General features: G+C 38.9%; 2 protein-coding genes across 15 annotated transcripts; one reads left to right on the top strand and one right to left on the bottom strand.

The window, feature by feature from the left end:
• Positions 1-471: 471 nt before the first annotated feature.
• USP16 (ubiquitin specific peptidase 16) lies at positions 472-22,795 on the bottom strand. Of its 13 annotated transcripts, none has more exons than XR_005259527.1 (18): positions 22,715-22,795; positions 20,378-20,476; positions 18,617-18,798; positions 17,839-17,942; positions 15,449-15,552; positions 13,481-13,659; positions 12,385-12,477; positions 11,437-11,567; positions 11,006-11,093; positions 10,382-10,460; positions 9,435-9,526; positions 8,656-8,712; positions 7,640-7,807; positions 6,398-7,067; positions 6,048-6,142; positions 5,229-5,256; positions 4,350-4,503; positions 472-3,733 (listed from the first exon to the last, which is right to left on the bottom strand). XR_005259527.1 is itself a non-coding variant. In XM_038158998.1 (18 exons), the coding sequence occupies exons 2-18, from the start codon at positions 20,436-20,438 to the stop codon at positions 3,609-3,611; spliced, it is 2,469 nt and encodes an 822-aa protein (XP_038014926.1). In that variant the 5' UTR covers positions 20,439-20,476; positions 22,715-22,795; the 3' UTR covers positions 472-3,608. The 13 variants fall into 13 exon arrangements, 12 of the variants coding, with proteins under 12 accessions (XP_038014926.1, XP_038014943.1, XP_038014935.1 ...); XM_038158998.1 differs by lacking the exon at positions 5,229-5,256 and adding an exon at positions 4,760-4,846; XM_038159015.1 differs by lacking the exon at positions 5,229-5,256 and adding an exon at positions 4,760-4,846 and having other exon boundaries at positions 13,481-13,656.
• Positions 22,547-27,283, top strand: RWDD2B (RWD domain containing 2B). 2 transcript variants are annotated; one of them, XM_038159127.1, is made up of 6 exons: positions 22,547-22,702; positions 22,864-23,385; positions 23,506-23,724; positions 23,814-23,881; positions 25,005-25,370; positions 26,078-27,283. In XM_038159127.1, the coding sequence occupies exons 2-6, from the start codon at positions 23,377-23,379 to the stop codon at positions 26,322-26,324; spliced, it is 909 nt and encodes a 302-aa protein (XP_038015055.1). In that variant the 5' UTR covers positions 22,547-22,702; positions 22,864-23,376; the 3' UTR covers positions 26,325-27,283. The 2 variants fall into 2 exon arrangements, with proteins under 2 accessions (XP_038015055.1, XP_038015048.1); XM_038159120.1 differs by having other exon boundaries at positions 22,548-22,702; positions 23,232-23,385.
• The last annotated feature ends 125 nt before the right edge of the window (positions 27,284-27,408 follow it).

Here is a 27,408-nt window from a genome sequence, read left to right as displayed (position 1 = left end):
GCTCAGCTATTCACACCACCTGAATCTAAACAGAGAAGTTTCTGGCTATGTCTCACACACACAGACGTGCCAGGATGAAAAGGTTGCTTGGACCTTGCCGCTTATGTTCAAAAACATCCGTTCACAATCAAGAGACAGCTTTCTTTGCTTTAGATCCTGCAAACTTCACAACACACACACACACACGAGAGCTATGCACTTTCTTTCTTTCTCAGCTGCACTCACCTATCCCCTACTTTGACCTCTCCACCACTTTTCTCTTAACCTTGCCGTGCACGGACATTTCCTCTTAAGACACCCATTGTGTTGCCTACCCCTCCCCTATATTGCCTTGCCTTTCCTATCCAACCTTGTATTTCCTCGTTATTCCTTTCCTTTCCTTTGCCTTTCTGACCCATGCATGTCCTTCCCTTGTCCTTCATACCAACCCAGTGCCTTGCTCACCTATCTTCCTTTTCCTTTCAATTTGTCCAGCTCCAATCTTTCATTTTCTTCTCCTTCTTGGACTCTTATTGCCTTGCCTCCCTCTCCTTTGTGTTGCCTTGCAAAGCCACCACTTGTCTTGCCTTGCCCTTGAACCCCTTCCTTGCCTTGCATTACCTTGCTCACCCGTCCCCCACCCTGAATTCAACACCTCTCATTTTGTGGAATTTCTTCAACTTGCATTGCCCTGCCTGCTTCTCCTAGGATTCTCCAGGCTTTCACTGGCTTTTTTTTCTCAAGGCCCCAGTGTTTCAGGAGCATGTGAGAGGAAGCCTGGAGGAGGTCATGTGCAAGCATACCCATCTGTCCTGGCAGCTTTGTTTTGACACCTATCCTTAGATGTCTTGAATTTTGGACACAAAATTCATGTTTCACCCTTGGGCTTCAGGACCAGAAGGACAGTTCTTTTGCATACAAAGGAACACAGGTAATGCAAGTGTCTTAGGTGCAGATTAGAGATGGCCTATGCAAGATCAAGGCTGGACAGAGCAGTCTGTCCTGGCCGCTTTTGTGTACCAGCAATCTTTGAATGTACCTGCCACTTGCCTTGCTTTGGCAACCCAACTCTTTCCTTCCCTTGCCCTGCTGATCCTCCATTGCTTTGCATTCCCTTGCATGCCCATGCCCCACATTTGACCTGCCTACAGTTTTCCTCCAGGTCTTTGCCTTGCCTAGCCCTTCCTGTTGCTATTACTTCCTATGCCCAGCCTTGCCTCTAACTTCTGGGACTTCTCTCACCTACCACTCTGTTTGCTTTCCCCTCGCGGCTCCAGCCTTGCCAACCTCTCCCTTGACTTGCCTACAATTGCCTACCCTTGCTTTGCATTGCCTTACCTGCATGGATAGCAAGGCAAAGTGCGGTAGGCAAGGCCAGGAAGTTATTAGTAGGGCTAGGCAAGGCAGACATAGGCAAGCAAGCAAAGCAAGGGTAGGCTAGGAAAACTAAGCATGGTACTGGAGGCAAGGCAAAGCCAAGTGACTTGGAGTGCCTTTCCTTGGGAAGATATTGTGGCAGTGTTGGTAGGGTAGCTGAGAAGCTACCATGGAGAGGTATAGTCCAACACGACATTTCTGTCCTGGCCCCTTCTGTGTAGGAGCCATTGTTGGACAGAGTCAGTACCAGAGGTGGTATGCAACTTTTGCTTGGTAAGATCCTGAACAAGAACAGCTTTCTCATGGGAAAGAAAGAACTTAACCCCAGTGTTGGAGGTGCAGATAAGAAGCTGTGTCGTGCAGCTTAAGGGCGGCAGCAACTTTCTATCCTGGCATGTTTGGTTTGGAAGCACTGACTCAATTTGTACAATTATGGAGTCGGTATCCATCTTTGGAAGGCGGTCTCCCTCCTGAAAGAATCCATTTGGCATGTGTTTTCCACTTCCTTGAGGCAGCCTTCTTGAAATTCTGCCAGCACACTTCTTTTGGACAAGGTAAGCAACTGCGCTGGGTCTTGGTGTGCAGCAGATCTAGTGCCCCGTACAGGTAATGCCCAATACCAGTGTTCAAACACCTTTGTATAGGATCAGTCCCTGGCTGTTTTGGATTTTGGAGGAAGGGAGGCCTTTTTTTTTGAGATGGGCTTCTAGTTCCTCTCTGTGGCAAAGAAAGCACGTTTGGCTGGGTGCTTTGGGTGGTCTCAGTGAATTTAAAGGCTTTTCCCAATAGGCAGTTCTCTTTGTTAGAGTTGACCTGTCAGTGGGACTGCAGAGGCCAAGCCTCTGCAGGACAAATTTTTGTCCCTTGTAGCTTTAGTGTGTGAGCAGTCCCTAGTGCCATTACATTTGGATCCTGACTCTGAGACTGAAGGCTTACAGTGGTGCCTAGAGCTGAGAAGGATGGGTGCAATTGAAATTGTAGGCAGCAAAGAGCTTTCTCCACCAACTGTCACTAGAGGACTCAAAATAACACGATGCAAACACACCACTCTTTTCAAGGTAAAAAGGAACTATTTAATTTCTGACTTCAACATTTATAGATTTCTAAAAGTGACAGTGGATTGGAGGGTGACAGTGCCACCTCTCCAACAACACTGGACAAACCAACAGCCCATCAAATCTCTCCTCCTCCATAAAAGAATGCAAAACAGTAAGTTATTTACATAAAGTGTGTGAGAAACTTTGTTACAAGAATGTAAACATCAGAAGGCTTAGAAAATCTTAAAAAATCAGGACGACAACTGACAGTTTTGCAAGCTCTGTTTTTGGCAGATGTTTTCAAGTTTGTTACCAGATTCTACGAGAGTGAAAAATTTGTTAGGGCAGAGGAGTTGGTGTTGGCCTTTGAGTGTGGTGCAAAGAAGAGTATCCACTTGGAAGGGGAAGATCAGTGAAATCTTTTTGTCCTCAAATCACAGCTGATTTGAGTGCAGGGATGTTTCTGATTTGGCTGTTTCCTGGGTTCAGTGCGTGTCCTTGTTTTGTGAATCGACAAGCCGTGGTGTGGTTATTTTGATGAACGCTGACAGTGACCAGGAAAAAGACAAGCGCTTTCCTAGCCCAGCCCCGTTTGTGTGTGAGCAGTGTGGGGGCAAGAGCTCTGCGGTGGATCCTGGCTCTTGGGCACTAACAGAATGTGATCCTGCATGTAGCAGAGAAGGAAAAGGAATAATTTAATTGTTCGCTGTGCAGTCTATAAGCTTCAAAATAAAAGGCAACTGCAGCACGGCCTCTTCCTTTTAGAATGTTTTCTGTGCCATCAGCTGCTCAACATGTAACTCGCACCCACTGAACTGCATCCAGCTCCCTGGAGATATGCACTTTCCCTCAAGATCTCTGTACCATCTTGCACTCTAACTCTTGAAGATCCCAAACCACTTCAAAATGTCCAGCAGCTGCTCTCAAAGAAAAAGTCCTCCAACAAAAAGGCAGTGCTGGCCATAATAGTCCCTTTGCAGTCTGTAAACTAAACAAAACCAAATTACTCAACAAAAACCCAAAGCTGTAATTTTGAAAAAAAAACCTTCTATTGAAAAGTAGTGGAAACACTGGAAAAAGTGTAAGTTAACTGCTTGTGCCTAAAATGCATAAAGTGAATTCCTGCTGTACAGTAGCTCCAAGATGATTTGCAAGTCTGCCTTCTCAGACCTCCAGAAAAGGTGGCTGCACACACAAGAAGGCTCTTCTGATGAGTTACAGCAGCCTCTCATAGAACAGAAGATAGGCTTGCGAGCTCAGCACTTTGGACACAGAGACACGTTGTACGTGGGTATCGCTGATGTGGAACCACTGACCTTTGACTGGCTCAGTTTCTGAAGCTGTGAAAGGAAAAATTTAGGAGTAAAAGTTATTACAAAGAATTGAAGCAATCAGTTCTATTACTGTTCTTCATTAAGAATCATAGAATCATTGAGTTGGAAAAGACCTCCAAGATGGAATCCAGCCTGTGACTGATCACTGCCTTATCAACCGGGCCAGAGCACTGAGTGCTACATCCGGTTGTTCCCTGAATATCTTCAGGGATGAGGATGTCGCCACATCCTTGGGCAGCCCCTTCCAATGCTTAACCACCATTTTGCCTTCTTTTCTTCCTAATGTCCAACCTGAACCTCCCTTGGCACACCTTGAGGCCATTTCCTCTCATCCTGTCACTGGCTGCCTGGGAGCAGAGCTGGACGTCCAGCTCGCTACACCTTCCTTTCAGGCAGTTCTGGAGAGTGATAAGATCTCCCCTGAGCCTCCTTTTCTCCAGGATGAGCCCTCCCAGCTCCCTCAGCCACTTCTTATATCATTTCACCAGCTTCACTGCCTTTCTCAGAGAACTTACCAGCTATGGCAGGAGGTTGGAACTACATGATCTTTAAGGCCCCTTCCAACCCAAACCATTTTGTGATTCTGTAAGAAATAATTTATAAAATATTTCTAATGATTTACCTTGAAATTGTCCTCGAAGGACAAGATCAGAGAGGTGGTTGTTCATGGCCCTCATTTTAACATAGGCAGTGTAGTGCCCAGACCTCATTGTTCCGCTGTGTTCAACAACTCCATAGAGAGAGTACAAGACCTTTGTATTCCCTTCAGCCACATTCTAGAAAACCACAAGTTTAGCTATGTCAGCCAAGTGGTGGGCATTGAAGAATGTAAACTCTTTGATTTTTTGCTGATGAAATGGAAACTGATCATTAGAGATCCATGCAAGCAACTACAGTTATGAGCAGTGAAGTACAAGTTATCACACAAAGTAACAGGCTTGACAAGCATTGTACAAAGATTTTGCTATGCAGCTTTGTTGTGAAAGCACATTAGAATATGGGAAAGAAGAATCTGATTGTTTTCCCACTTACTTTACATTTAGCTGTACAGAAAGGAGCCAAGTCTATCACTTCTGGGAACCTGATATGCCTGTTAACCTTCTGCAGATTAAATCCAGCCTTAAACAACCAAAATAGAGGGAAAACCCCATAATGTTAAAATGGAGCATATTAAAACCATGCTTAGTTACTAAATGTTTCAGGTTAAAATTTCAACAACACAAATTAGTTTTACATTACACAAAACTGAGAAAAAGCAATTTTTTTTCTCTGATGTCCAATATTCCAGCATTATTCCCTTGCCCCCAAACGCTGCACTGGAGCACAAGTTAAGATGGCTCTTCAGCTCACTCATACATTAATGTAATGGTAGCAGAAGTGGAAAAAGAATCAGCTCTAATGCATTTCAGTAACTATGAGGACAACTCTTGCTTCTCAGATACGGTAACATGCCTGAGGATCTGATCTAAGAACATCCGAACTGATGCAAAACTGCTCCCACCTTAATCAAACAATCGTCCAGTATCAAACTGGAAAAACAAAAGGAGATGATGATAAATGTTATTTTCTTCATATTACAGTCTCTTGGATCACACTACACATTTCCATTTTCTATATGAAATTATTTTTAATCTAATTAAAGTCGCCTCCTTTATTTTTCAAGTATATTGATTAAAAACACCAAACAGGTTTAAATTTAGAAGTACTGTCTCCCTTTCCTTTCCTCCTTCTCTCTTGAAAAGATAAAGCCCTGAGTTAAAAATTTTTCTACAACTTAGGAATAAACAGGTAACTGACTTCAGTGTCTGTAAATAAAACTTGTTTTGTTACTTATTTTTGCTTTATTCTGCTTTCCTTTCATACTTTCTTCTGCTCCACAAGGCTCAGAATCCTCTCTTTTCCACTTCTGCAAACTAGTTACTTATTCGTTACTAGTAAGGGATCCTATTAACCTATACCTACTGAAACACATGAGCCCACGAGCAGCTGTAATAGTAGGAAACCATTAATGCTTAGATTCTGCTTAATACAATAAGCAGTAAAAATTATGAGGGAATATGTTGTGGATACACTCACAAATCAGTATTTTCCAGTTAATTAAGGGAATATGCTTTCAGGGAAACACACCTTAGTGCCTCAAAGACCACAAAAAACAATGCCGCATACTAATGCCTTCCGAACTTTGGGAAAAAACCAAACTAGTTTTATAGAAAATAAAATAATGTTAGCATGTTTTCAAGTTAAGCTAATACTACATGCATATGTACACATATATACATATTAACTTGGGGCTATATACATGTATCAGCCTGCTGCTTACCTGCTGAAACCTCTTTAAGTGAAGGGTTAAAATTGGAGGAGCTAGAGAGATGAGCATCTGCTTTTTGGCATTAGTATAAACATACTTCTTTTCACCTGCAGAAAAGAAAAATCATCAAAGATTAAAACAAGTGTTTTATATCAAAACAAATGTTACAGCAGTAATTTATTTCCACTATTTAAACTTTTACACTGTCATCTATTACAAGACCTGAGAAGCTGAGCATTCCCCTTTAATACAATGAATGAAAGTAGACCAAGTTATACAAGGGATAATCCCCCCACCCTTTATCCACTCATAAAGCAGACAGGGATATGTTTAAAGTTTTCTTTTAAAAAAGTCTATCATACTTATGTTGTTCTTTGGTCCACAATGCCTTTGTGTACACACATCACACAGTAGTTTATTGGTCTCGGTAAGTGTTTCATTACGGGTAAATTGATACAAACAATGATGGATTGAATCTTCCTCAATGTTCAGCTCTTCCCTGTTTGCCAGAGTACAAAATGCCATTTCGGGGTCATCTGTAGATATTTTGCATGTCTTGTTAGGAACAGGCTGAAGACCATCCAAGGTACTTGTGTCACTTGTGTCAGTGGCATCCAAGTGGAGTTTTGAAAAGTCTGTAGCAAGCTCTTCCTCATCTTCATTGTCGTTATCCTCCTCTTTCAAAGACAGGTTATCAAGGCCATTGACAAACTTCATAGGAGAATCTAAGCCTTCCATAGAGAGATCCATGAGAGACTTGTTTTCTTCCCACTCTTGTTCTGACTTTCCTCCATTTTCATGCCCGCTCTGAATTTCTGTACTATTTCCCTGTATACTCAAGTCTTTCTGAGTTAAGCAGTGATCTTTGCAATCCTGTGATGATTCCTCTTCTTGCTTCTTATCAAGAGTTTCAGAGCTCATTTCAGTCTCTGATTCTTGGTTGTACTCGACATCTATCTGTGGCTGTTCAGTTGTGCAGAGATCTGTCAAGTGAAACACCTTCCCTTGAAGTTTTTCCTGCCGGCGTTGGTTCTGCTCATTTGAATGCATAATAAACAAGAGTACAAAAAACAAAGTAAGTATAAATTATATTTAGCATTTCTTACCACTTCTTTATAATCTTTGTTGCATGCCATAGATGTACAAGGAAGGAGGGGAAAAATAATTTATGTTTAATGATCAGAGGTAATCAGTTCCACTGATACTGAATTTATCTTCACTCAGACATAGTTCACACTACTCCCTGTTACATAGTATCATCAAAAGACAGCTAATGATGCCCTTGCTATGTTCCTGATCTTGTGTCTGTATTCTAAAGTTTTGTGAATATTCTTGCAATCAATGACTGGAAAACAGTCTGATACAAATTAAGGCTTCTTCAGACAGGCACCAAATTCTACTGGATATTACTATATTATTCCTACCCAGCAACGCTCAATGGAACATTTTAACACCAAAGACATGGGTATAACTGGTCTTTTTAGTTGTGTATTTTGAAAAGAGAAGTTCTAAGCTATCTCTTCCTTCATGTAAACTAAGGAAACAAAAAAGAATTTCTTGAACAGAAACAGCAAGCACAAAGTGAAATACCTATCCAAACCAACCTTGGCTTTTTTTTTGGCCTGTTTCTTCGTTTTTTTCTGAAGGTGCTTACTTGTACCACGGGGCTCATATTTCTGCTTAAGGTAATGGTCATTGATTTTATCCTCTTCATCTTCAGATTCCTTTTCTTTGTTTTTCTTAATGTTTTCTCTCTTTGTAATTTTCCCTTTCTACAAAACCCAAAAAGCCATAGAACAACCACAGAAACAGAGATGTTATCTGAGTTTTCAACTTAAGGTAACATTTAATGATGTAACGTACAACTAACTCACACCCTGATGGTAATGAAAGGAGTGTCTCACTTCAGAGAGTCCGTATGAAACAGAATGAAACAGTATGAAAAATAAGGCTATTGAGGGCCAAAAACTAAACCTGTAAAGGGGCAACATCACCTTTGCTTCTAACAGATCTCATTAAATGCATTGAAGAGTAATATTTTACACAAGCAGAGACATTTTCTGTTAAACTGCCTGCCACAGAATTTGTTTGTTTCTGCTAAAAGGAAACTTATTTGTGGCTGAAGTCATGACCCCTTTGGCTGTGGGGGTTCCATTCCAATGTTTATGAGTAAACAGTGCTACACAAAAAATCTGAAATATTACATATACAGATTATCAATACAAAACATAAAGTAAATCAAGTACACGTTGAGTGTCTGAAGATTGATCAAATAAGTATTCACATACTATCCTATCAACATTTCTTAACTTTATTCCATAACCTGAATATTAGGAGAGGTGTTCTTGGACTTGGTGCAGAAAAATGGATGAAAAATGTGAAAACAAACCCCCAAAGAACTCAAAAAATCCGTGTGATTTTTTCAGAGACAATTTATGAGCCACAACTTACAGGAATGACTCTCATTAAAAATCTTGTTCCCTATTTTTCTGTGCAATTTTGACTTGCAAAAGAGACTTTAAGAAAGAAGCTTAAATACTCTTCCTAATGACTGTATAGTCAGTGTTTTCATATGAATAAAAAAATAAAAGCTGAAAAGTACCTATGTACTGTTTCTTACCTGAACATCTAGTACGGGAAGCGACAAATCAAGGAAAGACTCACGGACCAAGGATACCTTTAAATGATTAATCAAGAGTCCAATTTAATTCTGTTTGGAAACAGCTGGCTTGCTGTCAATAGGTGTATTTGCATGTGTGCATTCAAGGCCCGCTTTTACTTGTGCGCCCAACTGTAAAACAGGGCTCATTTATCTCCACAAATAGCTTCCAATGACCAAAAATCCAACAGTCACATCACCACAGAAATGAGCACGAAATACTTTTATGAATTCAGTTATCTAGTGAAATTGCACCTTAGGGCCTAAGAGACTCATAGCTGTAATATATCATGATATTCAACTAGCCCATTTGCTAATACACTCAATTACTTCATTCTCAGGATATATTATCCCAGTAGCATCTTCTTAACTGTCCTCCTGGCACTCCCATGGACTTTTCATTGTGGTAAAGGGGAAAACGCAATCTCCTGAACGAAAAAGGAAAGGGTCCCATAACAATTAATCTGCTCTATGATCTGTACCACTGGAAGGTGTTCACTGGAATCTAGGAGAGAATTCTGGCAGAGGCAGCTTGCCCCTTTATTTAGAAGGCTTTCGAAAGGCACTGAAAGATTAACTTTAAAACACAATGGAAGAAAGATTCCAGCCAAATCATTCTCCTTTTTGAAAAGCATGCAGTCTTATTTCAAGTCTTATTTCTACAGACAGTCACTTTGGGGTTCTCCTGCAGATTACAGGACATAACACTCAAGATTATTCAGAGCAGGCAGTTTACTTACAGTTCTGCATTCCTCACACATAATTGTGCTGGTTAATTCTCCACCAAAGATTCGATCTACAAAACTTTGTATTCCTTTTTTCTTTTCATATTCTGAGAATTCAAAAAGTATAGTAAAGTTAAAAATATTACACACAATACACTGGCAACCAATCTCATTACATACTGAATAAAAAAGGAGAATATAACATGTAAGATGCATGTCAGAACATACTGGCCTGTTCTGGTTTCCTCAGGATAGCAAGTACGGCAAGATTCTTAAATTAAGAATCTTCTGAGTATCAAAACAATGGGGGTGAAATCACATTCCCAGAACAGCTTGGTTAAACCATACCTCTATCACTTTCTCTGCTCAAATGCATTTCCCTATTTTCTCAGAAGTACTGCACCTCAGTAAGAATTCCTGTTTTCTCTCAAGACTGAAACAACTATCTGAACTTAAAAAATGAGCACCAACATTGGCCAGACAAACAAAACCATTTTCCTCAAGTTGTAATTTCAGAGTAACACAGTCGGAATTTAAATTGTCAGATCATCTCCTAAGTCATGTTGAAAAGTCTAAAAATTCTTCTGTTCATTGTCTGGAGTTTTTCTATACTACTGTTAGGTAACAATGGACCATTAGCAGCTGCATAAATTATATTCACATAGTAGTATTTTAATTTCTTATATGTTTGAATTATTATTCATTGCCCAAACGTATTTTAATGTATGATATCTACAGAATCCACTCTCTCATATCCTGTTAAGAAGGAAATGCCAACAAAGTTCAGCAAGACATTTAAATATAGACTAAAATTATAGAGCCTTTTATTCTAGATACACGCATACTCAAGAGGTCATAAAGTTGTACAAATAAACATGTATCTTTTAGTTGATACTATTAATGTTGCTTTATATACTTCAACAAAGGAGATTTTACAAGTTACTGATGCTGTGATAATTTACCTTTAATTTTCTTTTTGAGTTCTTCTTCATTTTGTTTGTTAGAGTCACTCAATGCCTTTAGCATTCCAACACTTATTTGCTGAAATTTTCAAAACAAATATACTCTGTAAAATTCCCTAAAATAATTCCGTTAGCTACTTCATTTTATGTTGTGTTTCAGATGGAAGAAAATGTATAAACTTCATCAATTAAGAGAATCAATACAAACAACACAAACACCTGTAGAACCACACAATAGTTCTGGTAGATTAAAAAAAAAAAAAAAAAAAAAGAATCAATGGAGAAGTTGCAAGCATAATGTTCTAATTAGTATGTAAGAAAATCAGTCTAAGGATTAAATACTTGCCCAAATTAAAACTGGCAAAAAACCCAGGAATTTCTACAAGTGTGTTTCAGAAATTAAAACATAAGGATATTTTTTAGAGTGCCTACACATACTCCAAACCTACTTTTTCTTGGGTTCTCTTTGCTAATATGCTTCAAGTGAGCGCTATGGACAGCACAACCACACTACAGAAGCTGACATATCTCAGGAAGTATGTTCTTTTTCCCCTCAGCAGAAGAAAGAGTCTGGGTCAAGGGTACAAAGAGAAAGGTATGCACAATTATGACTTTAGCACTCACCTGGATTTCTTCTGCTCTCATTCCATCAAGTAAGTAACGAAGTAGTTCATGACTGTCTTGCTGCTGATAACCTTTGAATCGTATTGCTCTGTTAAATGAAATTGTGAAGTATAACTGAACTCAGAGATAAAGCAAAAATGATTCACAGCCAACACACATGGACAAAGTCTCCAGAATGTAAGCATATAAAAGCAACAAGTGTCTACATATCGTATTTTCTAAAAATATGATGCCAGCTACTTAGTATGTCACTGAGTAGCTTTCATTTTACTGCTATTCATTTTTATTTTGCTCCTCTTTCAAAAATTAAGTATTCTACAAATTTTATATGCTGTGTTCTGAGCTAAAGATAAAAAAAGAGGAAAAAATGACAGTCTCAAACAACAAACTTTTTCATATCCACTATGATGTGCAATTGTACAGATACTTACTTTTTACAAACCTGAGCAAAAAGTTCCTTAGGAGTCACTACCCCTTGTTTTGTCTCTTGCATTTCTGTCACAAACTGATGCATGGCTAGTGTTAAAGGACCCGGCTGATCTAGTTTTATTAACTGAGGTTCCTGTTTGAAAGAAAAGCAACAGAACTGTTTTGCCTTAATCTTTTGCAGTAAGTTTTTCCTTTTCGCTTCTTGAAAACATTATTGTCAAATAGAATATCGAAAATTCCAAAATGGCAACAAGTTAACCTGACAAAAACAATGTGTGGTTTATCATGAAACGATAGCACAACTCACTTATTTATTGCTTAGTTCAAAGTCTGTATTTCTTACCTTTACTAGGAAAAAAACCCAATTTCTTAAAAAAGGTTGTGCATTTTCTGTCATTCGAATCTCTAAACTGTAATGACAGGTGTGCTACAGGCATCCTCTAATTTCCTATTTTGCATTTAGACAAGTGGTACTATAGCAGGAGTTACACATTTTTGTCCCTTAAATAACATCATCATAATGCAAGCACTCCTTCTACGACAGAGTGTTGAATCACTGCTCTTACACTGAACAAAATACCTCCACTAACTTCAGAAGCAGCTTTATAGAAAGCAGTGGTGAAGCTCCTGCTGATTTTACACCCTAATCTTGTTAGTATTTAGCTGGAACATGTAGGAGAAGGGACTGTAAGCAACCCTGCCCCTGATGAATCACAGCTGTGCTTCAAAGAGTGGAAACAGCCTTGCCCATCCAATGAGGATGGGTGTTATAAAAGAGTGGGTTAGCTAGCCCGGGGCAGTCTACTGGGGATGGAGTTGGAGTCTGCTGGCTGTGCTGTGAGTAAGAAGCAGGCAATAGGAACAGCTTTAAAATTGACAGATAAATATTGCTGGTTTCCTTAACAGTCTGGAAGGTGAGGACAAACACTACGGAGGTCAAAGCATATTACCATGCATAGTTCAGGTGACTCAATTTTAATTGTTGTGCCAGGTATTTTAGCTTCTTTAAGCAGCTCCTTCAGGATTGGAGTTTGTGATAAATTCTGTAGAACACAAAAGACAGAAGAGATTGGAAAATGGGGACAACAGGAAGGGCAGTCGAACTAGTTGAACTTCTGCTAGTCATGGAATTTGTAGCAACCAGTTTAGCAGCAATTTATTTTTCCAAACACAGAACTATAGTGGTAAATTACCACTCTAGAATCCCCACCTGTGTTCAAGATTTAAAGGTACAATCCATATCCAATAGGACCTCCAATGCCCTCTATAAGCATTACTTCATATTGCAGAAACCCTAAATCAGTTCTTATACAGACTGATCTTTTGACAAATATATTTACTAGCATCTAGTTCTAAAAATTCAAAGGATAAAATGCAATGTATTTGCTTGGTTTAAAAAGTGTTTAAAAGTAAATCAAAAGCAGTTTACTAAAATCTGCAAGTACAGTGGGAATTTTGTTTGAGTAAAGCTTCAGTATCAAAAGCCAAAGAGCACAAGATAATGTCGGTTTCAATACAATTGAAAGAACAAGTTTATTCTACATTTCTGAGCTGAAAAAGTCACACAAGATGGCAATGCCTGCAACTAGCTCATCCTGTTTTTTTCATCAAATATTTAGTTTTGGTTTCCTTTTGCTGAGAGACAGTTTTATTACAATAAACACCCATGGTTTTTGAGTACTAATATCTTATAGTCTAGGAGGTCACAAGGGTGATGTGTCTGACTATTTCATACTTTTACAAAATAACTAGAAGTAGCAAGCTTATTTTATGTCAGTGAAAGATGCTGTCCCCCAAGGACAAGGCAGTTTATTGTATTTCCCCTTAGAGCAAGTCTGAACCTGAAGCACCATTTCTTCGCATTTCTCTGGGCCAACACACTATTTTTAGAAAAAAGCCATCATTCCTGGCAGATAAAAAAACCCCACATTCTAATTGTGACACTGTAAAATGCTGGAGGCAGGGCTGTTGTGGGCTGTTTTTCATTTTGTTTGTGGCTTTTTTTCCTATTGAAAATTTTTCTAAAAACAACAGCAAGTCCTGTACCTGCATCACTGCATTAAAGAAACATGTATTCCCCAAGTTACTAAGTCCTTTCACAGTGACTTCTCCATTAGCAGTTGAATGAGAATTTTCTTCTTTAAGTGAAACTTCTTTTTCTTGTTCATTTTTGCTGTCTTTTTCTACTTTTTTATTTTCAACTTCTTTGTTCTCTTGTTTTTCTACTGATATAATAAAAACATATCACATGTTAACATAGTTATAGGGTATAGGCTAGGAAAGATTATTACAGCAGGCGGCAATCTATGATGTTTAGAGCTTATACATGTGATAATTAATTCTTTAAATTTTAAATACAAAACTACTGGTTTAGGTTCTTAAATTGTCTAGGTAATAGAAGTTAAAAAACAAACAAAACAACAAATTGCAAACCCCCTGAAATGCCATTTCAAATCAGCAAGCAAATTAAACATCTCTTGGCACACAAGCCATTTATACCAACCTACTCTGAAATTCTTCAGAATTCAGAATGTTCCTGTCAAAATCACCTATGTGAGGGCTTTCTACAACAGCCAATTGTTTCCCACTGTTAAAGCATTCTCATATTCATTTCATATACCTAAACAGATGATATGAAAGTTTTATAGTCTCCAAGACGAGTTAAAAATATTTTCCCCCAAATTATTTCAGTGTATTGCCAAAAATTTCAATGGCCTGTTTAATAAAGCTGTGAGGGAGTTCCAGGCAGTTTTCAAAATAACATCCACACTGGTTCTGCCAGTTTGGCAAACAGCTATTGATTAAGTTCCTGGAAAATAGGGCTGAGAGCTAATACCATCTGTAAAATCAAGTAACACAAGTTCCGAAAAAGCAAGGAAAACAGACAATACAATCTTAGGACAAGAAACAGATGGATGAACAGCAACACACAGAACACATGAAAAAGGCAACAACTGCACTCAAGTATTCGTTGGTTTTCCAGTTCAAACCCAAGAAGAAAATTTTGTCAACTGATATTAAGTTCAACTGTGTGTCTGCGAAAGACTGACCACTCAAAAAACTCTGCTCCCTATGGGAAAACCTCAGCTGCTTTCTGAAAAAATTGAATTCAGAGACAGCCACGTGGCATTGCTGGATATTTGTGTTCCGTTCCCCACATGGCCTGTGATTTCACCCAAGTGTTAGAATTTCTTACAGTCATTTGTTGTAGCATTTATTTTCATATGCAAATTCATCCAATTTTTCTAGTGGAAATGCCTTGTACAAAACTAGTTTTGCCATTATGGAAACTAGGGTTTTTTGCTGGGTTTGTTTTCTTTTAAACAATCATTTTTTACAGATAGACTGTAAAATATGATTGTTTAAAATAATATTTTAAACAATATTTAAATATTGCATATTTATATTTTAGAATTCTGTACAACAGAACAATATTTTAGAGTTCTAAAAGCACTGCAGCTGCCTACACTAAACTTACAGATCCAGTGATAAAAACCTCTGTATACTACTCCTTCCATTAGGATATGTGCTGCAACAGCTGGAGGCTTAGTCATTCCTAATACATTCAAAAATACCCACAAAAAGACTTTAGAAAAATCAAAACAAATTATCCTTAAGCGAGGACAATTTTTCTTTAGATCTCAAGACAGACTGAGCAACACTCATGAATAAACACAGCACCCTAAAGTCAAATTTCTATTTGCAGAAAAACTGAATGTCGCATTTTAAAAAAAGTCACATTAAAATTGTCTTTTTTTTCTGCCTATTCTTGTATGTTTTGTCTGTAAATGTTTAGGGGATGCTGAGCAAAATCCTGATCTAATTAGGTCTATGGGCTAGGACGTTACTTATGCTATCAGGATTGTGACAAAGAATATTAAAAAGGGGAGAAATTAGTTTTTCCCTTTACCATAAGGAGCAAAATCTAATTTAGTGTAAATTCTGGATTTATAGTACTGTCTCTAACACTTAGGAGACTTTCTGATTTACTGTATCTTTACTATAATTACTTACCTGCACGTGATGAGTCAATACCAACTTGTTTTCTAACAAAATCCACAGTCTGGCCCAAAAGGGTTGAAGTTTTATATGGAACTTCATTATCACATAAGTAACACCTGTCTCCGCCGCCCCAAAAAGAAAACAATTAATCCTATTTTTTTTCTATTTTTTAAAAATCCTAAGCTATTACTTTTTTGATGCAATTCATTACACAAAGTTATAAAATTACAAGGTTTAGTGTAAGATTTATAAGTCTTAGAGAAGCATTTACTTGTCACAAAAATAAAACACTTAATAATTATCTTCAGTAAATTATTTTGGTGACTGGCGGTTGCAATTTACAAGTATAAATTAGACTTTTAAAAGATGTGCTTAGAAACCCTGCAGCAAGAAAAAGAAAAGCTTGGAAACTTTGCCAAAATCAAGAAACCAAGATATCAAGACTTAAAGGAAATGACTTGTGAATATTATGGCATGGAATAATATTTTGAAAATTCTAGCCAAGCAAATACTTAATTGTATTTAAGTCAGATAAGAAATAATTCAAGTGTCCACCCTTAAACCCGCAGACTTATATTTGCTCTTCTACTGCTCATACCAACCCTATTCGTCTCTTGATGAGCAAAGAAGCATATGGTTATGCCAGTAATGTGCTTTAGAGAAAATTGTAGAAGCTGCAGTCATAAAGGCTCGAGAAGGGTAAAACCGTGACAGGACACAAACATCTGAAGGAGTTTTACATGTACCAATTTTGTAGTTCTACCCAAACAACTCTTTGAAGAAGTACTGCTACTTCTGCATTTTGGAAAACACCAATTACAATTCTTAGGCAGACTTCAGAATTACCATAAGTCAGACTCAATTTTCTGATATTAAAAGCAGAAGAAGTCTGCAGCAAAGTGTTTCCCCAAATCTCCAACCTCCCTGGCATTATCTATAGTCATCACATTTTCTCATATTTCATTAAAAAAACTGACTCAGCTTTTGGATCCCTGATTGCTTCTCTATTGTCTATCTGGCTAATAATAAAAATAGACATTCTCACTCCCGGAATAACATAGGATAGTTACTTCCATGATGTGTTTTAACACCATGACCTTCTACCTGTCAAAAAATTGTAGACAATCTTGAAAGAATCAAGGTATTGGAAAAGTTTTTGTTAGTGATGGCTGTTTGACCAGCACTGAAAATAAGTACAACAGTAGTTTTAAACCCGAAAGAACAGAACTTAGTGAATACCTAGAACTCTCCCTTTCTTCTTCACATGTCTTTAAACTCTTTACAGTTATTATTTATATCCAATTTGAACCACATGTGCATGCACACCACACAGAGGTTTGGTCACACGTTCATATAATTAATGAAAGAATTTTTATTAGAATTAGATATTTGATTAAAATTTTGATCAGAATTTCTGTACTAGGCCCACTGTGAAATACAGTTCTTGACAGTGGATTTGATCTATAACTAAGTTATAGCCAATATATTAATCTTTGAATAATTTCTTGGGCAAGTTTGTACAACCAAGAAATTCCAGAAGTAAATCTTACTTCCACAATTTCCTCTTATTTGCAAGTATTTTCCTTAAAAAAACAGGGAAAATAGAGTACTTCAAACCCACAATTTTGACACTAATTTAAATTCACAAAGACGAGCTCATTAGTTATAATGTTATAATGGACAATGTCCATTTCCATTCTAGAATTCATTAAAAGGAGTGATCATTACATGTAAGTGCTAAGTATTATCAAATAAATAGATAATGTTATATAAAATGACAGATACAAAGTTTCAAAACCACATTACTAAGCAAAACAAAAACTCTTTATGTCAAGTACAGTATTTCTATATAGCACAGTTTAGAAAATTAGGGTTCCCCTCATATATACAAGTGTATAATTACTTTTGAGAGAAGCAAAAAATACCAGGGACATGGATTTTGTATTGCTTGATCCAGCAGCATCTTGTAATTCTAGCTATGCTTCCTGTCTGTATGTAGTATTAAAAAATCATATTTACAGAGGAGATAAAATTAAGGTTGCCACTAAGTGCGCATCAGAAAGAACCTTCTCCCAAGGTCCAAACTTAAGATTTAGAGCTACTGATCAACATTTCTGTCCACGTGTCAGTATTCTGACCAAGTAAAAACAGTAAAATGTAAAGTCAACCACATTTACTAGTTGGTCAAGTTCAACCTTAATTATGAAAATATTCTAATCATAAATTTTCCAAGAAAATAACATTTATTCTGCAAATCTCAACAAAGACTGCTGGAAATTACATGTTTGGAAACACTTTAATATATGCCTAGAGAGAAATCTCAGAATTCACAAAGAAAGGACAAATTATATTCCAGCCTCTGTTGTCCTCCAGCTCTGTCTTGTGCTGCCTGACAAACTCACCACACACTCCAGTTGTCCAAATTGAGAACCAAACAGTGGGGATCTGATCTTGGTGTTTCATAATGCTTTAAAGCATGCTGGTCTGGAGAATTTCTGTCACAGCCCTACAATATTGATAACCACAAGTGTCACAAAATCCATTTGACTGCCAATGAAACATACATAAAGTCAAAGTAAAAACAAAGTATTACAATCAAAACTGTTCAATTATGCTCAACTAATTGGGATCAACAGATGGATATCTATTTCAAAGTATTTATTTCTGCAGATGGATAAATTACTGGGTGCAGAATAAAGCTGCTATGGGACTGAACATTTAATGAACGAATTCCAGTCTTAACACCCGAAAGAACGAAACAGAACCAAAACCTCTTCAGCATGCAGAGTTCTATGTTTCATGAACTAACATGAGCATTAAGATCTTGACAAAAAAACACAGACTAGGAGTATTTTTTTTCTGCAAAATAATTCTATTAAATAATTCTATTTAATGATTCTATTAAAATAATTATAATAATAAATTTCTAGGAAAACCAGTCCTCAAGATGGGCTTTTAGCCTTAAGCCTGCTAAATGTCTTTGAGCCATCTTCCAAGTACTTCATTTGACACTTAGAGCAGAGATTTTTAAATCACACTCTACAGTATATAAAGTCATCTAGGCAGCACCATCTTTACAGTAAAAAGAAGAGAATATAAGAGTTAATTAGAAACTCTCTTGTTCCAATGCATTATGAGACACTGAAAGGTATTAAGACAAATTAACAACAAAAGAGATACCCTATGGCCACATTTTAGGCATAACCATATTGAAGTGCCTTCATCAGTCTCTTCCTCCTCAGCCTTCTCTTGTGTCTTACTGTCTGCCTTGCAGTCTTGACAAACATGCCATTCCACATTCTGCAGTGCCTTTCTCACATGCCCTTGATCCAGCCCTTTACGAACATGTTTGCACACAGGTTCTACAAATTAAAGAGCACAAGAAGGATGTAGGTAGCATAACAAATGCAAGCTTTGAAGTCACTGGCAGTAATCCAGAAGCTAGGATAGTCTTTCTAGAGCCAATGAAACACGGACAATTTATCAGAGTATCAGAAAGAAACCTTTTGTTACTGCCATTGACAATATGGGTACACTGCTGCTGCATCCTAAACTTTGAACTGTTTTTATAGCTCAGATAGTGTGATAGCTCTGAAACTATCTTTGTTGACGCAAGATTACAGCCTCAAGATTGCAAACTTCTATTGGCATAAACTGAAATTGGTGCAAATTTTTCTACCTTCAGTTCTGTTTCTGTCCAAGATTACAGGATTTCATCAAAGTGCAAATGCTAGCCAACAAAAGACAAACATAGATATTCGGCATTCATTTAGCCTTTCTGGAAAACATAAAGGCTTCAGCTACAAAACTGTCATTTAAAAAACAAACAAAAAAATTTTTGTATATTGGCAACTACTGTTACAATGGAATTATTCACCATAATTAGTCTTGGTTTCATTTGTACCTTTACAGGCCTTTGTCGTCGTAAGGTAACCTATTCATAGGCAAAAAATGGAGATGCCAGCAGCAGCTAGAACATAACTGGTCTCTTTGCAGGAGAAAAAAAGGAGCAGTTACAGTAGACATTGACCCTGACTCCAGGAAACAAGCCCCCAGCATCCCCAAGAACCAAACCAGACAAAAGCAGATTAAAAAGGGCATCCGTTAGAGACAGAAGCCAACACAAGAAGACCAGGACAATCAGGAAACCAAAGCACAGTGGACTTAAACAGGCCATCCCACCAAGCATCCTCAAACTCTAAGTGCTCTCTCCCCAACTAAATTAGTCTGGTTCAAATCACTTCCACAAAAAAGATGAGAAAGACACAATCTGTGACCTGGCAGATAAGGTGGTAGAAGAGAATACTAGACAACATAAGTAAAAAAAAAACCCACAATAACCAAGGTAAACAAGACAAAAAAAATTCACAGGTGAGATCCAGTGGAGCTAGGAGAATATAATTTAGTATCTGGGATTAGGAACTATTTGGATCAGAAGAACAGAAAGAAGAGATTTTAACCAAAATATACTATTGAGAGCAGAAGTGTCCAGAGTCAGTACCAAATTAGCTGCTAGAATAAAGGCAAATTGCTTCACAAAAAGTATTTTAGTCACAGCTTTTACTGCTAAAGCATGAATCTTCTGCAACAAACTTTTCACTAGGAAAATGCAACTAAAGCTTGGCAGCTGACTCCACAAACCCTTTATATTCTGAGTAATTTTACACAATCTGTATCAGTAAAGAACTGTGTGTTTGAGTTTCCTAAAAAACAAAAAACTAATCTCAGTTTTCAGGACAGGATTATTATTTTCTAGCATGTTTAGAAAAGTCACAACAATATTTCTTGCTAGACTTGAGTTTCAATTAAAAATCCAGATTTTGTACATGCAACTTCAAAGCCAGTGACTAGTGTGAAGGCCTTCTAATGTTAACCAGCTTGCAAGCCTTCTTTGAGGTTAAAATAAACATTAGGTCCACACACTTCTCCAAGGAAACATACCCAATATATCCAGAGACTCATCAGACTGTGCACTTTTGCCTTTGACGCGTTTCTTGCCCATATTTGTTGTCTGTAATTGTTCCTAAAAGGAAGAGTGACCTAACAAAGAAAAACAGTAAGATTAGAAAGTAGTTTTAGTTGTTCTTGTTCATTGCAACACAATTATTTCTATGGCCAAGCTGTCCCTTGAGGTGAATTAGCTTGTTTTAATTTCACGTTTTCAAAACAAAAAATATTAATTATAGTTTAACATGAAACAATTGTAACTGTTGTATAGACAAGATCACAGTGTGAATTACAATACCCAAATGATTTAAAATGTTAAATCAAAATCACTGCACAAAATAACAAGACTGGAAGCTTCATTATCAAAAATCCTATAAGCCTTAAGGACTTAAACTAACACCACAGGAATTTTATGAAAAAGTATTGGTTTTGTCCCAATTGAATCTTGAATAATTTGCAACCTTTTTATTTTGTTTACTGCAAATTTCCTGTGTCTTTGATGAAATCTGACACACGTAAAATATGCTTGACATATCTGAACATACACAGACCATGGGAATTCCAATTTTTCAATTTCTTCATTGAGGAAGATTTATCATCACCTTCTCCACATATCAAGCAAATAATTTAGACAGCTCTGTTATCCACTATACCTGTGGACCCTTCTCGACAAGGGTGATCTACCACTTTAGAGTCGTAACCCAAGTGCTTGGCTTCAGATAGGTGGCTACTGCACATGTGATAAAACATTTTTAGTTTCTAGTCTGTGTGGCAGCCTGCATTGCTGCTAGTGAAGTCCAGGGTAAAGAAGCAAAGAGGGCCTTTGCATAATATCCACAGATGTTTTATTCAGCCGCCCGGTTAGAAGTTCAGGTCCTAGGCACATATACATGGAGGGTCCAAACTTAGCAGTGTCTGAGGGGCCTGAGGGTGAGCCTGGTCTCGGGGCAGTACAAAGATACGGGTCAATCAGGGAATTGGGAGGGAGTGGCTCAGGGACATAGGAACAGGGGAATCAGCCAATGGGGTCTTAACAGCTTTTTGAAGTAAGTTTCTTGTGTCTCCCTAAACCAGGGAATGCCCCGCAGGGTCTCCACAAGTCTGTAGCCCCTGTACCTTACCTGACAAAAGATCATCCAGAAATCTCAGAAAAACTTAAAACTCATGTTTTGCAATAAAAACAAGGAACATAAAAGGGTTCAAAATCAAGTCTCTGCAATCTTTGCAGGCTAGCTTAACCCTGCTGTCCACCCTTCATGTAAACACAACCAGCACTAAATCTGTATCAGTCCACCTTTCCAAATTAATTTCTTTGCTTGTGCGTGGCAGCACACCAGCCCCAGAGCACAACTGTCTGTTTGGAGCTGTCACAGGCAAAATAATTAAGTCAGACCAAGAGAATAAAAGAGAAAAATTAAGCTGGGGAGAGCTTAGGCATGATGCTCACAGAGGACGTTTGGTATGAAAAGCCATTTACAAACACGAGCATGTTTGCATGAGCGTACTCTCGGGGCAGATGACCCAATTGTTGATGGTTGCTCGGCAGCCACTTCATCGAGAGCAGAATTACCCACTTTTGCAACTTAGCATTCAACTTGTTCAGAAAAATAAGTAACTGTTCACCCAACAATCTTCCTCTATAGCACAATTTTCTGCAAAAAGCTACAACACTTGATCTTGTATAAACAATTTTACTTAATAAAATCCTTTCCAAATTGTCCTTGCTCCTGCCGGGAATGCAGGACACCACCAACACGTGGGGCTGTTAATTTAACCCAAGCTGTGCCTGGGCAGACTTGTCCGACAGGCTTTGCACCACGGCAAAGCCCTCAGGAGGAATGCACAGCCTAAACGACTGAAGCATTTTATGTATTTTTAAAGCAAGATAGAGTGGTCTGGAAAAGACCAAATGCACACCTGCGTTTGACTGACACCCTGGAAAAAAGCCATGAGAGCCTCGCTGGGGGAGCCCCCGGGCTGCGGCGGGCAGCAGGCCGGAGCCTGTGGCCAGCCGGCACTGCCCGTCCGGCGGGCAGCGTGTGAGCCGAGAGCTCCGAGCCCTCAGTGCCCCGGCCCGGCCCCACCTGCTTCCGATTGGCCCGCGCCATGACCGACAACTGTCGCAGCCAATCAGAAACCCCGCGCGTCACAGCCGAAGTGACGGCTGCAACGCGCCGGCGGAGCGAGTCCCGGACTGGGAGGAGAGTGGCCGCGGCGGTAGGAGCGCCGCGGCAGCCCCGGGGAGTTCCCGTACCTCACCTGCCGGTGCGGCGGGGTGAACAACTTGGTGGAGCATAACTCCGCCAGACGGGGCAGACGGTAACCTCTTACCTCAATCACCGGTGGAGGGGCGGCGGTCACCGGCTGACATGCGTGCTTCTGGCGCGCTGCATTGTGGGATCGTGACGGGAGGGGGGGTGGGGGTGCGGGATGAGTACGCGCATGCGCGACGCTGGCTCCCTGTCCCCTCCTTTTTTCAGTGGGTGCGGAGCGGTGGCGGTGTGTTCCAGGGAAAGGGGAGGCTCCCCAGCGCTCAGGACGCTCGAGTAGCAGCCCTGTGTGGAAAGCATTGGTTTGGTGACCCACCAGCGCGTCCTGTCCCACCTCAGGGCAGTGGAAACTGCGTGGGCTGTCAGTGTGTGTGGCCCAGACTGCCCGGCAGACACGAGCCGGTTCTGATGGGCTTGTTCATAACTATTAATACTCGTTAAGAATACAGCTTCCTCGGGAGGGGAAGTGGAGGAGCAGGCACTCTCTGGCGATCAGTGACAGGACCCCAGAGCAGGACATGAACTTGTGTCAGGAGAGGTTTAGGGTTGGATATTTAAAAAAAGTTTCTTTCCCCCAGAGGGTAGTTGGGAACTGGAACAGCCTCCCCGGGAAGGTGGTCACTGCAGCGGCCTGACAGAGCTCAAGAAGCGTTTGGACAATGCTTTTCAGGCACAGAGTGTGACTCTTACGATTGTCCTGTGCAGGGCCAGAAGTCAGACTCCATGATCCTTGTGAGTTCCTTCTAACTCAGCGTATTCTGTGATTCTGTAACATGATTTTCATAGGAGTAGTAATGAACTTTGTCCTATGTTCAAGCCATGTCTTTCTTCCCTATATTTTTCTTTGCTCAGGGAACAACAAAAATGGCCAACCAAGAAGAAGCAGAGATACAAATTTCAGAGTTAGATTTACTGTCTAGCATGTTTCCTTATGAGGAAGAGTTTGCTGTTACAGACCAAGTGGCTCTAGCTGAACTGAAACACTATGTGGAAAATGAGTCTGCGGAGGTGCCATCTTCAAAAGTTCAGTTTATATTGAACATAAAGACAGAGGTGCCTAATGCCTCAACGGTATTGCAAACACCTTTTTAAAAAATATTTTATTATTTTGTGGGATTTTATGGCTTATGTGAAGTAAACATTTCCTCATTTGTTTTTAGGTGGAATTCTCTATGGCCTGTGCTTTACCATTTAAATATCCAACTGTTCTCCCAGAAATTACTGTAAGGTACAATTGCTAATAAAAACATTTATGAGTTAGAGTGTATTGCACAAATACGGTTATGATTGGAGAAAGCAGTCCTTTTTGTTGATGGTTTACTGCCAAATTAAGCCAGGTTGACAACAGTGCTGAAGAAATAACAGATATACAACTTATGATTTCTCTGTTGTGCTTAGCAAATAAGTGAGGGAAAGGGAAAAAGTGTAAAGGAGCAATCACCTGTACAGAAGGGTTACATGTAGATACTGTTCATAGGTCTGATGCTCAAGAAGAAAGACGTGTCTATTTTGATAAAGCTTAAGACTAACTAAAGGGGTGAAAAGATAATCAAAGTTCTTACTCTTCCCTTGTCACAATGCTGTTTCTTCCAGCCTTCTGATGTTTTTATTACTGTTTAAAGAAGTAGACTTGTGTATTACAGGAAATTAGTTCAGCCACCACACTTACTTTTCAAGTAACTTTTCCTTGATTTTACAGATTGGTAGTGCTGTTTGTGAATTCAAGAGCTAGCACACCAATTAAATAATAATTAAAATATTTTCATAGCCAATAGGAATTAACTATCGATAGCAAGTGCATATGATCTAGCTATTCCTGATTTTCTTGTCAACTTGAAGCAAAACATTGCAAAAGTTAAGAAGCTGGGGAAGGGTCTGGAACACAAGTCTAATGAGAAGCAGCTGAAGGAGCTGGGGTGGTTTAGCCTGGAGAAAAGGAGACTCAGGGGGGACCTTATCACTCTCTAGAATTACATGAAAGGAGACTGTAGGCAGGTGGAGATTGGCCTCTTCTCCCAGACAATCAGTGACAGGTCAAGAGGAAATGGCCGAAGCTGTGCCAGGGGAGGTTCAGGTTGGACATTAGGAAGGATTTCTTCATGGAAAGGTTGGTCAGTCATTGGAAGGAGCTGCCCAGGGAGGTGCTGGGGTCGCTTCCCTGGAGGTGGTCAGTGCATGACTGGATGTGGCACACAGTGCCCTGGTTTGGTTGACAAGGTGATCATCGGTCAAAGGCTGGGCTTCATCTTGGGTGTCTTTTCCAAACCTAAGGATTCTATTATTCTGTGTTTTTAGAAACATGCTAAATTTTAAACACATATATATTTATATGCATTTATATTTTTCTTTAGGTCATCATTATTAAGCCGCTCGCAGCAGATTCTCCTGAATTCTGATCTAAAAACATACTTGATGCAAAACTTCAGTGGCGAGCCCTGCATACTGAGTGCGAGGGAATGGGTTAAAGACCACGCAGCTGCTTACATTGACAAAGATCTTTCATCCCTCTCAATGACAGCCTCAGATGCCACAAAGTCAGAAGTCACCACGTTCACTCGATTGTGGATCTACAGTCATCACATTTACAACAAGCAAAAAAGAAAGAATATTATTGACTGGGCCAAGGAGCTCTCTCTGTCAGGGTTTTGCATGCCAGGGAAACCAGGTGTTGTTTGTGTAGAAGGTTTACAAAGTAGTTGTGAAGAATTCTGGTCAAGGTTAGTTCTTCTTTATACTTAAATGCCATTAGTAGTTAGAATATTGCATTTTGTCATGTTGTACATGTGGCCAGAAGGTGGGAAATTCAACCACCTGCCAAGCTGTGAAATCTGCAAAGTATTTGTGTTTATAGTAATGTATGTACTACTCTGAATATCCAGTGTACTGTTGGTTGCAACAGTCAAAGAAACTGGTACTGCAGGATGCACATTTATTTCTGTTTTATTTTCCTCTGTGTTTCACATTTCTAGAGATGGACTGCAGTACCCCAGTTGTGTTAGATATGTGTGCTGTTATATCACTTCACATTTGTGTTTAATTCTGCTCACATCATTTGACTTTCTGGGTGGTGCAGACTGAATAAGCATTGTAATTTGATTGTATCAGCTAAGAGTGTGTGAGAATTCTTAGCAAAGGGAAGACAGAAGTGAGCCTTGAAATGGAAACCACATCCTCATTAATTATTTTGTGAGGAATAGCATTAAAGGTTGCTACTCCTGAGGAGATGAAAAAACCCCAAGCTTCTGCTTATGAGAGTGTTGGCATGTGAGTAGTATTTCTGTGACCAGCTCATGAACCATTATCTCTGTCAATATATATACACAAATAGAATTTATTGAATTTTGTGATAGTAGTTATTCCATAGTATTTCCCAAAACAGTCATTATTTTTATAGGTAGATTAATATTTCCTCAATTGCTTTCAGGATAAGAAGATTAACATGGAAAAGAATCGTTCTTCGGCACAGAGAAGATGTTTCTTTGGAAGGTGGAGGACATGTTGAGATCCAGAAGCAACGAAAGTTCCCCACTTTGGAAGAAAAATGTTTTGATGCACATGGTGCCCGGGGACATCATATGGACTTGGGGCAACTATATAATTTTTTAGAAGAAAAAGGATGTGCTGACATATTTCAAATGTACTTTGGGGTTGAAGGGCATTCAAGGGGTTGAAGATCAGCAGAGGCCTCAGCAGCTACATTTTAAATTTAATCCTCTTAACAGAGATTCCTTAGCTTTTCTGCAACAGTTGATCAGAGAGGGAATTAATAATTCATGATTTATGTGATGAATCCAGTTTTCAATATAAACAAATATCCAGAGAAATCCTGAATAATGAAAATGACTGTATGAATGCTTTGTGCACTTTCTGGTGTTAAGGAGATTTAGGGTACATACCTACTTAAAATGAAAGAAAATGTGTTTGATAACCTACTGGACAGTTACAGAATTGTAGATGGATGAACAGATGGAATATGGTGAATGAATGTACAAATAAAAAAAAGACAGAATTGCAGTATGGGTATCTTAGGAGTGAGAACATGATGTTTACATTAATTGTTACTGTTTACATACACTTCATGAAAACTACTTTTCCAAACAATCTTCTACTTTCAACCTGAAAGTTTAGTAAGCCATGAGATCATTATTTTATTAAAAAAAAAAGAACAAAGGGAGGGAGCAAATTTTCAAGAGCCTTACTCATGCCGCCAAGATGAGCTAGGATTCCTACTCTAAGGTGTAAGAATTTTCTGTAGGTAAAAGTGTGTGTGCAGGTAAGATAGATACCATGGTGCCTCCACTACATCTGTTATTTTTGTTTGTGTAAAAGCAGCATTGTACCAAGGATCGAGTTCCCTTATAGCATGCTCAAAAACTCTGAAACGATCCTCAGCCTATTGAGTTCCCAAGTTTTCAGTCCTGTAATATGAAGTGCATTATGTTGCATGTGGTTTTGAGTGGGATTTCAACAAAGTTGAATTTCAACAAAGCATCAATGAATGCTAATTTTGTAGATACTGTATCTAAATCCCATGGTAGAAAAAGCAGACGTTGGTTTCTTTTGATTAAATATTTTTATTAAATATTGATTAAATGTTTCTGTACACATCCAGTAAAATCGCTAACATTCAGCTCTCTGGTATGGACTTGGACCACCTCTTGTAGGGATACTTCACAGCCATTCAACAAGCGTGGGTGAAACTTTCCCAAATCCAAAGTCCTTGTAAGTGAGCAAGAACGCTGCGGCTCCGTAAAG

The sequence above is a fragment of the Motacilla alba genome, chromosome 1 (assembly GCF_015832195.1).
Source record: "Motacilla alba alba isolate MOTALB_02 chromosome 1, Motacilla_alba_V1.0_pri, whole genome shotgun sequence".
In the NCBI taxonomy this organism is placed as follows: Eukaryota; Metazoa; Chordata; class Aves; order Passeriformes; family Motacillidae; genus Motacilla; species Motacilla alba.
The sequence above is the reverse complement of the archived record's forward strand: the minus strand, read 5'-3'. Positions and strand labels throughout refer to the sequence as shown.

Bases quoted from the DNA above. Each gene is read 5' to 3' on its own strand.
- USP16 (XM_038158998.1), bottom strand. From the start codon at position 20,438: ATGGGCAAGAAACGCGTCAAAGGCAAAAGTGCACAGTCTGATGAGTCT. The intron at 18,799-20,377 runs GTATGTTTCCTT...TTTAATTTGTAG, and splicing joins TGAGTCTCTGGATATATTGG to AACCTGTGTGCAAACATGTT. The intron at 4,504-4,759 runs GTAAGTGGGAAA...GTGGTTTTCTAG, and splicing joins TCTGTACAGCTAAATGTAAA to AATGTGGCTGAAGGGAATAC.
- RWDD2B (XM_038159127.1), top strand. The intron at 23,725-23,813 runs GTATTGCAAACA...ATTTGTTTTTAG, and splicing joins AGGTGCCTAATGCCTCAACG to GTGGAATTCTCTATGGCCTG. The intron at 25,371-26,077 runs GTTAGTTCTTCT...AATTGCTTTCAG, and splicing joins TGTGAAGAATTCTGGTCAAG to GATAAGAAGATTAACATGGA.